At 40.5% G+C, this 11261-nt stretch overlaps 1 protein-coding gene across 3 annotated transcripts in view; it reads left to right on the forward strand.

Moving 5' to 3' along the window:
- Nucleotides 1-10461, forward strand: part of LOC105018616 (calsyntenin-2) — a 262824-nt gene extending 252363 nt beyond the window's left edge. For 2 of the 3 annotated variants that reach the window (XM_013136860.4, XM_020050784.3), the window contains exons 15-16: nt 3802-3986; nt 7105-10008. In XM_013136860.4, the coding sequence (XP_012992314.1) occupies nt 3802-3986; nt 7105-7299 (380 nt within the window). In that variant the 3' untranslated portion in view covers nt 7300-10008. Of the gene's footprint in view, nt 1-3801; nt 3987-7104 lie in introns of all 3 variants that reach the window. The other variant, XM_013136838.4, reaches the window with a different exon arrangement.
- The last annotated feature ends 800 nt before the right edge of the window (nt 10462-11261 follow it).

Genomic DNA, 11261 nt, shown 5'->3' on the forward strand with positions numbered 1-11261 from the left:
GTTGGTAGAGGACATATTGCTGCTTCTGTTTGCCAAATCTTCAATCCCTGCATAGATGAAAGTGCCTGCCCCTGGACCTGGAGGAAATCGAAAGTTATTTCGCTACCCAAGAATAGCAAAAGTATTTCTGCTTCAAACAGCCAATGTGACAGCTGCTACCAGTTCTCAGCAAACTTATGGAAAGAATTGAGTTTGACCAAATTCACAGAAAACAAATTAGCAACAGACAGTCAGCATTCTGATAGGTACGGGCTCAATGTCCTCCACTCTGACAAATGCCTCATGATTAGCAAAATAATTATAGTCCCTGCCATGTCATGGACTGAGATTTACCTATTTAATAGAATACAGAGGGCTTTCATTAATTGAAGAACATGGTTCATAGTACTTAATCCCCCTACCAAAAGTATTGAGAAATTGGCTTGGTTGGTGTACTGATTAGTAAAGGTTGTGCTTTGTCTGGAATAAGAGGGTTGTCACTGTCTATTCTTGGTTGTAGGTTGAATTTGCCTTTGGAGTCTGCTATTGGAGCCTGTCTACATGAGGACCAAAGACTGTCAAGGAAACCGTTATGAGAAAAAAAAAATTAAGGCTTACAAAAAACAACATAAATAAAAAGAAAAAAAGCAGTGGTGGGTGAGCTCAGCAACAGCAAATGGCCAAGAGACAGCAAACATACTGCCACAGTAACTAGGGGGTTTATCAGGGTGAGAAAGTTTCAAGTTCCTGACTGGCCAAGCTCACCTCCAGATGTGAGGATAGGGTAATATTTCTGGACATCTGTGGCACGGGTCAGCAGTTAGGTTTGACACAGAGCAAAATATACACCGATCAGCCATAACATTATGACCACTGATAGGTGTGAAGTGAATAAACACTGATACAACGATCAGCCATAACATTATGACCACTGACAGGTGAAGTGAATAACACTGATACACCGATCAGCCATAACATTATGACCACTGACAGGTGAAGTGAATAACACTGATACAACGATCAGCCATAACATTATGACCACTGACAGGTGAAGTGAATAACACTGATACACCGATCAGCCATAACATTATGACCACTGACAGGTGAAGTGAATAACACTGATACAACGATCAGCCATAACATTATGACCACTGACAGGTGAAGTGAATAACACTGATACAACGATCAGCCATAACATTATGAACACTGACAGGTGAAGTGAATAACACTGATACACCGATCAGCCATAACATTATGACCACTGACAGGTGAAGTGAATAACACTGATACACCAATCAGCCATAACATTATGACCACTGACAGATGAAGTGAATAACACTGATACACCGATCAGCCATAACATTATGACCACTGACAGGTGAAGTGAATAACACTGATACACCGATCAGCCATAACATTATGACCACTGACAGGTGAAGTGAATAACACTGATACACCGATCAGCCATAACATTATGACCCCTGACATGTGAAGTGAATAACACTGATACACCGATCAGCCATAACATTATGACCACTGACAGGTGAAGTGAATAACACTGATACACCGATCAGCCATAACATTATGACCACTGACAGGTGAAGTGAATAACACTGATACACCGATCAGCCATAACATTATGACCACTGACAGGTGGAAGTGAATAACACTGATACAATGATCAGCCATAACATTATGACCACTGACAGGTGAAGTGAATAACACTGATACAACGATCAGCCATAACATTATGACCACTGACAGGTGAAGTGAATAACACTGATACACCGATCAGCCATAACATTATGACCACTGACAGGTGAAGTGAATAACACTGATACAACGATCAGCCATAACATTATGACCACTGACAGGTGAAGTGAATAACACTGATACACCGATCAGCCATAACATTATGACCACTGACAGGTGAAGTGAATAACACTGATACAACGATCAGCCATAACATTATGACCACTGACAGGTGAAGTGAATAACACTGATACACCGATCAGCCATAACATTATGAACACTGACAGGTGAAGTGAATAACACTGATACACCGATCAGCCATAACATTATGACCACTGACAGGTGAAGTGAATAACACTGATACACCGATCAGCCATAACATTATGACCACTGACAGATGAAGTGAATAACAGTTATAATCTTGTCATCATGGCACCTGTCAATGGGCGGGATATATTAGGCAGCAAGTGAGCATTCTTTCCTCAAAGTTGATGTAAGGATCTGAGCAACTTTGACAAGGGATAAATTGTGATGGCTAGACGACTGGGTCAGAGCATCTCCAAAACTGCAGCCCTTGTGGGGTGTTCCCTGCATTGGTCAGTAACTATCAATAGTGGTTCAAGGAAGGAAAAGCGGTGAACCAGCGACAGGGTCATGGGCGGCCAAGGCTCACTGATGCACATGGGGAACGAAGGCTGGCCCGTGTGCAACAGATCCAACAGAAGAGCTACTCAAATTGCTGAAAAGGTTAATTCTGGTACTGATAGAAAGGTGTCAGAACACACAGTGCATCACAGTTTGTTTCTGTATGGGGCAGCGTAGCTGCAGACCAGTCAGGGTGCCCATGTTGACCCCTGTTCAGTGCCAACAGTATTCCCTGATGGCACTGGCCTCTTTCAGCAGGATAATGCACCTGCCACAAAACAAAAATGGTTCAGGAATGGTTTGAGGAACACAACAACGAGATGAAGGTGTTGACTTGGCCTCCAAATTCCACAGATCTCAATACAATCGAGCATCTGTGGGATGTGCTGGACGAAACAAGTGTGATCCTTGGATGTCACCTCGCAACTTACAGGACTTAAAGGATCTGCTGCTAACCTCTTGGTGCCAGATACCACAGCACACCTTCAGAGGTCTAGTGGAGTCCATGCCTTCGACGGGTCAGGGCTGTTTTGGTAGCAAAAGGGGGACCTACACAATATTAGGCAGGAGTTCATAGTGTTATGGCTGATATATTTCTGCAATTAATAGCCTCAACTACAAATGTATGATACACATACAGTAGGGTGAGAATAAATTCAGTGACTGCAAGTTAACATAATAATTTTGATCTGGTTACACTCAATATATCTCTTACAAAATCACCAATCAAAATCACCAATGTAGGCCTAGAAAACTGCTCATGGGCCAGTCCATGCAGACACTTGATCCATGGTTAAGAAGTAATGCAGAGAGATAGAAGGCAAATGTCAACAGTTTTTATGTTTATAGAAAGTTACCCATTTTCATTTCTGAAAGTGAGAACAACCATGCAACTGTTAAACGATTGAGGTTTGGCTGTATTTATAGTCCTGCCTTCCACATTGTCAAACTATGTGCGAGAAGTTTGTCAAGTACCGGGTCATTAGAGATCAGTGTTGTTCCTCTTCCTCCTGCTCAACCACCTCCGATTCTTCCTCTTCCTTTACCTTTCACTATTTTTCTGATGTTTTTATCCATTGTTCCAAAACACCTGAGCTTACCCGTGGCCCTATTCATGCCAAAATCCTGGCTGCTTATGGATTAATTACTACATGCTTGTGTTTTCACCTCGACAGCTGCGTGTTGTGAGTGTTAGAATTGTGATGATTTGATTGGATTGAATGGCGGTGTTTTCTACATGACAACATGATGACAGTTATGCTTTAAAAAGGACTGTGTGTAGGGTGAAACTAAATTTCAAAAAAGGCTGAAACTGAATTTTGCACGAGAACAGATTTATATTTTGTTCATAGAACCAGTTTTAGTCTTTTTACAATAATGGAAAAACTGTAAAATACATTAACATTATGTTTCCTCTCCCTCCAGGAGTCCCCAGTGCTGCCACTGTGGTGATAGTGATCTGTATCGCAGCTCTAGTGGGGGTGGTGGTGCTGGGCATCTACCGTATTCACCTGACCCACCAACAGGAGGGCAGGAGCTCTGACACAAGCAAGGAGGGAGAGCTGGACTGGGACGACTCAGCACTCACTATCACAGTCAACCCTATGGAGGTGAAGGGGACCGCAGAGGAGAGGGGGGAGGCTAGAAATTAAGGGATAGAATAGAAATACAACCCTGTTTCCAAAATAGTTGGGACGCTGCGTAAAATGGAAATCAAAACAGAATGCAATGATGTGCAAATTTATCCCTGTATTTAATGGAAAATAGTACAAAGACAACATATCATATGTTGAAACTGAGAAATGTTATTGCTTTTGGATGCCCATTTTGAATTTGATTCCTGCTACATGTTTCTAAAAAGTTGGGACGGGGGAATGTTTACCACTGTGTTGCATCACCTCTTCTTTTAACAACACTCTGTAAGCGTTTAGGAAGTGAAGAGACCAATTGCTGTAGTTTTGTAAGTGAAGTGTTTTCCTATTCTTGCTTCATAGAGGATTTCAGATGTTCAACAGTTTGGGGTCTCCTTTGTTGTATTTTACGTTTCATTATGCTTCAATGGGTGACAGGTCTGGACTGCAGGCAGGCTTATACTACGGAGCTGTGCTGTTGTAATACTTTGAGAATGTTGTTTGGCATTGTCTTGCTGAAATGAGCAAGGCCTTCCCTGAAGAAGACATTGTCTGGATGGCTCTAAAACCTGTATATATTGTTCAGCATTAATGGTGCCTTCACAGATGTGCAAGTCACTCATGCCATGTGCACTAATTCCGCCCCAAACCATCACGGATGCTGGCTTTTGAACTGAGCGCTTTTAAGAAGCTGGATGGTCTCTCTCCTACTTGGACTGGAGGACGCATCTATGCTTCCCAAAAATAATTTCACATTTTGATTTGCCAGACCACAGGACAGTTTTCCACTTTGCCTCAGTTCATGTTAAATGAGCTCAGGCCCAGAGAAATGGCAGCGTGTCTGGATCTTGTTTATATTCTTCTTTGCATGTAAGAGTTTTAACTTGCATTTGTGGATGCAGTGATGCACTGTGTTCACAGACAATGGTTTTCCCGAAGTGTTACTGAGCCCATGCAGTGATTTCCACTAATGAATCATGTTTGATTTAGATGCCATGCTGCCTGAAGATCACGGCCATCCGATACCGGTTTTTGGCCTTGTCCGTTGCGTACAGAGATTACTCTGGATTCTCTGAATCTTTTAATGATATTATGTAGCGTAGATGATGAGGTCGCCAAACTCTTTGCAATCTTACGTTGAGAAACATTATTCTTGTCACTTTTCTGGAAACAGGGTTGTAATAGAAGGGGGGAGATGGAGGAAGTCAGGAAAGGGAATTAAAACCAAAGGTAGATAGATGCTGTATATCTATATATACACTGTTTATAAACAATACATAAACGGTATCTATAAAGTATGTACTGTATATTAGGGTTTCCCAACCTAGCGGATATGCCTCTTAAATGGGGCAGTTTTGCTGAATTACAGAAACACCAATTTGCATTCAAACCAATTCTTCCCTAAGAACGCACTTGCTATACTCACTTTCTCTTTACTTACTCACTTACAAAAGCTAAAAAGAAAAATTGGGATCTTCAGAAAATATAAAAAGTGTACGGTACTTCTTTAAGTGCTAGTTTCTCACTTTAATAGAGATTGAGTGAACTGAAAGTTAGCATCCAGAAAATGACAGATTTAACTTGACAGGCAGGGGTGGGGGATGTAATTTATCAAATACAAAATAGGGGGACCTGGTAGAAAAGGTTGGAACCCCCTGCAGTACGCTGAATGATCTGCTGTATCTATTATATATAATTACATACCTGTTTCTGTATTTAAGAATGTATCTTTCTATAAACGGTACCTTGCAAAATGATTCAAATACCTGACCAAATGTATTATTTGTCATATTACTGTCATATTACTGAATTTTGAAAGAGAAATTGTTCTGTTAGATTTTTTTTCAAAACTTCTTAAATCACTGTAGGGTGTAAGGTGAAATTTCTTTTATGTTGGGAAATATTTGTAAGAAAAATGAAAAACTTAAATGTGTTTCTTGGATAAGTACTCAACCTTTCTGCTGGGTAAGCTCTAAGTTTACACAGAATAAAGAAATTGCCCTAATGAGCACACATTTACCGTACCATTGGCCTCCATCTGTGAACCATGACAGTTTCCAACCGATTTTCTGGATAATAACCACACTGTTAAAAGGTCCTTAGTCAGGCTGTGAAGGAAAATAAAGACCAAAATGTATTCAACAGAAGTTACAAATAAAGTAATACAAATCCATAGATTAGGAAAAAGGTACAAAATAATAAGTGTTTGGATATTCCACAGAGCACAGTTGGATCAATAATCAGGAAGTGTAAGTGTAAGCTGTTCCTCAAAACTCTGTGCTCAAACAAGAAAGGAGAGTTGTAAGAGAAGCCACAGAGTGGGCAACAATTACTTTGAAAGACCTACAGAGTTCCTTGGCTGGAAGTGGAGTAATGGTGCACAAGTCAACCATAACAAGAGCTTTGCATTACATTGGTCTGTATGGGAGGGTGGCAAGAAAGAAGCCATTACTCAAAGTGTTCCAGCTGAAGCAATAAAAGTGACCTAGCTGGTGATGTGGATAAAAGGTTTCTGATCAGATGAGACCAAGATGGATATTCTTGGCCCAAACTCAAAGCACTATGGGTGACGCAAATCTATCACTGCCCATGCCTCAAGACACCATTTCTACGGTGAAGTAGGATGGTGGCCGCATCATGCTGTGGGGATGTTTCTCATCTGCAGGGACTGGGAATTTTGTTAAAATTTAAAGAATAATGGATGGAGAAGATAACCTGCTTCAGTCTGCTGAAACCCCTGAAGCTCGGGATGAAATTCACCTTTCACAAGTATCCTAAGTACAAAACAACAATGCAGTGATTCAAAAACAAAAAGGTGAATTTCCTACTGTGGCACATTCAAAATCCTGATCGCAATCCTTTTGAGAATCTTTGGCACTATTTCCAAATTGTGGTCCAAAAGTGTCATCCAATTAAATCACCCTGACACTGGAAAGCTGGCACATACTTACCCCAAATTATTAGATGTTGTTGCAACAAAAGATGGGTCTAACAAATATTAATGGGATTCAATACTTTTGCAAAGCACTGCATCTATCTGCAGTCTCTATCTATATATCTAACTATAATATATATTACACACCTGTCCTTTATGCAGAGTTTCCAAGAGCCACAAGGAGCAGAGGAAGAGGCCAGTGAGGAGGATGATGATGATGAAGAAGAGGAAGAGGATGACATCACCAGCGCAGAGTCAGATGACAGTGAAGAGGAGGACATCCCAGGAAAACCCAAAGTGCAACAGGACAGCAAGAGAGTCCAGATCAACTGGGACAACTCTATATTAACCTACTAAATACAGTCTTCTCTTCTCTCTCGCTCACTTATACACACACACGGACACACACATTCACAAACTCTGAGACAGTGGTTTTAAAAGTCTCCTCAGGGACCCTGAGACGTTTCATCATTTAGTTGTAGCCATGACCTTGCTCAGTGATTCCCTTTATCAAGGGCTTGATGATTAGTAGATAAGTTGAATCTGGTGTGTTCACTCTGAAATAGTTCAAATACATGGATTGGCTGGGGGTCCCAGAGGAAAGGTTTAAAAAACCCTTTTCAGAGGCACCAATATACACAATGCCATAAAATCAATTGTTTGAGTCATGAGAGGCTACATGTCCTTTCTCAAAATCAAGGTAACATCTCCCCCTACTGCTCAAAAGGGAAATTGGGGATGGAAATAGAAAGCGAGATAGACATTGAAATAAGATTCCTTACCTTTATTTCAGAACATCTGGTGTGATAACTAAACCCTAAGGTGACCCTGTGGAACAATACAGTAATAATATCCTGTGGTCCTGAATACTCAAGACTTTCATTCTTAGTCCACAAGCTGACATGAGACGGGGGAAAATGTAATTACCTGTCCACCTATTTTATGGGTTCACGACAGGGGTGGGCAACTAGCATCCTGCTGGCCTTATGGCCCCCAGATCAATTTAATACATAAGGGTCACTGTAATAATGGCTGATCCACTAGCTCTGACCCCACTCTCCGAGGGTGTCAAAAAGGAGAGTGGGATATGCAAAAACTACAATTTCAATTTCAAGAAATCAGTTGCCCTGAATTGCTGTGGAGAGTTCATTTTGAAGAATTAATCATTAAGGCAAAAGGGGATATAGTATACAATTGGAAAACTACAAATATAGTATACCAGTATACTATATAAGCATTGAAAACCATGTAATTTGAACCCTGAATTCTGATTAGAGGAAAGCTATTTCATATGAGACCACATACCACACGAATGTAAGAATGACAAAAAAAAGACTTGTTTACGTTTCAAATTGAGTTGGTAATAAAAGCAATAAGACAACTCTGGGTTTGCATGATGGTATATAACTTATACAACTAAGGGCTATACAACTAACAGCCCTAAGTCATGGTGTATTGTCAATATATCACACCCCCTCATGCCTTATTGCTTAAATATACCATGGCTTTCAGCCAATCAGCATTCAATGTTTGAACCGCACAGTTGTTAATACATAATATACAATTTTAAAATGGGCTTTAGCATTTAATCATTTTCTGCAGTTTTGAACTGACAGTCACTTAATCTGCCACGGTAGATATTTCCACCACTTGTGTACAGTACCTTAATCAACCAGCAGTCTAAACTCGTAATCATGGTCACCCGGATTCATTTTGTTTGTTACTGTTATTCAAGTATATTAAAAACCCAAGTATATTAGAAAATTGTATAATTACCTTAAATTTGCTTTAAACTGCATATATATCTTTGTGCCATGGCAACTTAGAAAATGTATACACGCACGCAAACACACAGCTTCTGATGTGGCCCTCTTTCAAGTTGCCCATCCCCGTTTGAAAATCGTGTCAGAGAAACTGTGGTCACTGTGGTCAAAGTCGGTCACTTCGTCCTTTGTAATGGTTTCTTTTTCATTGGTCCATAGTGGTCTGCAGTCCACTGTACTAATCACAGAACAATTGAAATAGTACAGACCAATAGTAATCTCATAACAGTGGAACAGATAACATTGTACAGTCCAATAGGGAACTGTGTACGATGTCACTCCTTCTGTCCATTGCCTCAGATGAAAACGGAGTCTTAAAAAAATTATTATTGCATTGATTTGCAGTATTTTAATACCTGAATAAATATTTTTTTGTTTCTTGCAATGGAATATATTTTATTTATCACTGCTTATTCAAGCCTGGTTGAGGTTTCCAGGCAATTTCAAAGAGACGTGATGTTACCCAATGGCACTCAGCAATCTTATGAGTTGTCTGATTGGTGCGCTGTTAAAGACATACTTACCTGGGGTGGAGTCATGCTGGTGCAACATTACAAAAGGTTTAGATAGGAATGTTTTGCATAGAACAGACCTGTTATTCTGTCATATTTACCATTTTAGCTCTATGCATTAAAATCTTCGATGGTCTATATACAGTATGTTGCACCCAACTGAATGAGCACCATAGGTAAAAGGTATACTTTTTTCGTTCTGTTTTTTGGACACGCTTTGAGAGAGGAGGAACCTTGTACATTTTTATATGCTCCTCTTACCTGTAAATACTGACTAGATAGTGTGACCCCACCCTGATCAAGCCCCTCGCTCTGTTCATCTGTACAACTAGCCCCAACCCATGTACCCTGCCCATGAAAAGTCAATATGTACATATCACACCAAGCCCAACCCATCCCCCTACTTTTCTATCTAAATGTTCAGATCATTCCGAATGAATGGCTGTGCTTTCTGTCTCTGCTACGACGACCAAGACGGCCAGGCAAGACAGACTGACACTACTGTTCCCACACCTTTCGATGGAAGAAAACACTGGGATATTACTGTGGAAGTTAAAACTGATTTAACTCCACCTTAACTGGCATGTATAGGGCATTGTCTTCTATAGTTCTGTAGTCAAACCTCCTAACCCTCTAATCCCCATTTTCCAGAGTACGACTACCTTTATGTGCACATCCGAAACAGAATGTTGTTTTACCTGACATGAGAATAAATGACATGTTTCAGTGTTCCTCGGTTGGGTGTTTGACTTTGTGACCCTGCTTGATGTATTTCATTTCGGGGATAGTCCTTTGGTTCTTGCTGGGAGAGGCCTGTCTCAATGAACCCCTTGTATAGCTGGCTACATGTTCACGTAATGTTCTCAACGGTCGTGTAGGGTTACACCTGTGCTTGTGACGTCCCTGTTTCACAATTCAACCTTGTTACTATCAGCTCCTGAACCCCCTCTCACACCTGACCCCCTATCCCCTTTAAACCTATGCTGGACTTTGCATCACCCCCAATGTTCTACCCAATGTTTGTTTTAAAAGAAGAGAAGGAAAGTGAAAATAAATATGAACCTTGTAAAATGTGTAAAACCTTCAGTTTTTCTTGACTTTTCTTTGGTCTGTTTTTCTTAATTTTCTTTGGATGGTCACTACAGCACTTTCTGTAAACTGGCCAATAAAGACTTGTTTTAGAATCTAGCTGTGTGTCTCATTCATTCTGCAGTCATAATCTCGGATAATCTATGCATACACCAATAATGTGAATGAAAGGAATACTCAGCAAGCAGGTCACTAGTTATTCATAAATGTTTTGGACATTTTAGGCTGTGACATTTCACGGCTATGAAGGGTAACCAACAACTGAGGACATTAGAAATTGGTTGACATGGTTCCTAGGCATAACATTACTTTTGAATTGACATTTTATAGCATTGTCCCTACAGATGTTTCATTTGAATAAGGAACATTTCATTTCGCTTATTATAGAATACCTGACATTTTCCAGACTGAAGTTGGCGGGTTTTTCTTTTTATAGCTAGTTAGCTACTCGATTGTTGATTTAACGTTTCTTGGCTGGCAATGTTTGGATTGTAATTATGCCAGCACTCCGTAGCTTGAGGACGCAGAGAAGCATAAATACTGTACAGTAGTGGAATTAAAATCAGTCTCTCAAAGCCAGTTCCACTTTTTTCCATTGCAACCCCCTGGCTTTGAGGGCCAGATTTGAATCCCAACGGTTCACAGTGTTCAGAGACAACATATCCATGGACTTATAGGTGACAAAATGATGAGGCTACTTCTCAAATCCAGTTGAAATGCTTGGCTTTCTGTCACCTCATGAGGGTCGATGCATCACCCAAGGTGTTGCATGTTGGTAGTGAATGAGCAGTCTGTGGCAAATACTGAACTCTGACCTCATCTCACAGGCGGCATGGATCGCAAACCACCGTTAGGAGGCTGTTGCTTTCTACTATTGAATCAGTTGTTGTCATGA

Source organism: Esox lucius, chromosome 1, assembly GCF_011004845.1.
Source record: "Esox lucius isolate fEsoLuc1 chromosome 1, fEsoLuc1.pri, whole genome shotgun sequence".
Classification (NCBI taxonomy): Eukaryota; Metazoa; Chordata; class Actinopteri; order Esociformes; family Esocidae; genus Esox; species Esox lucius.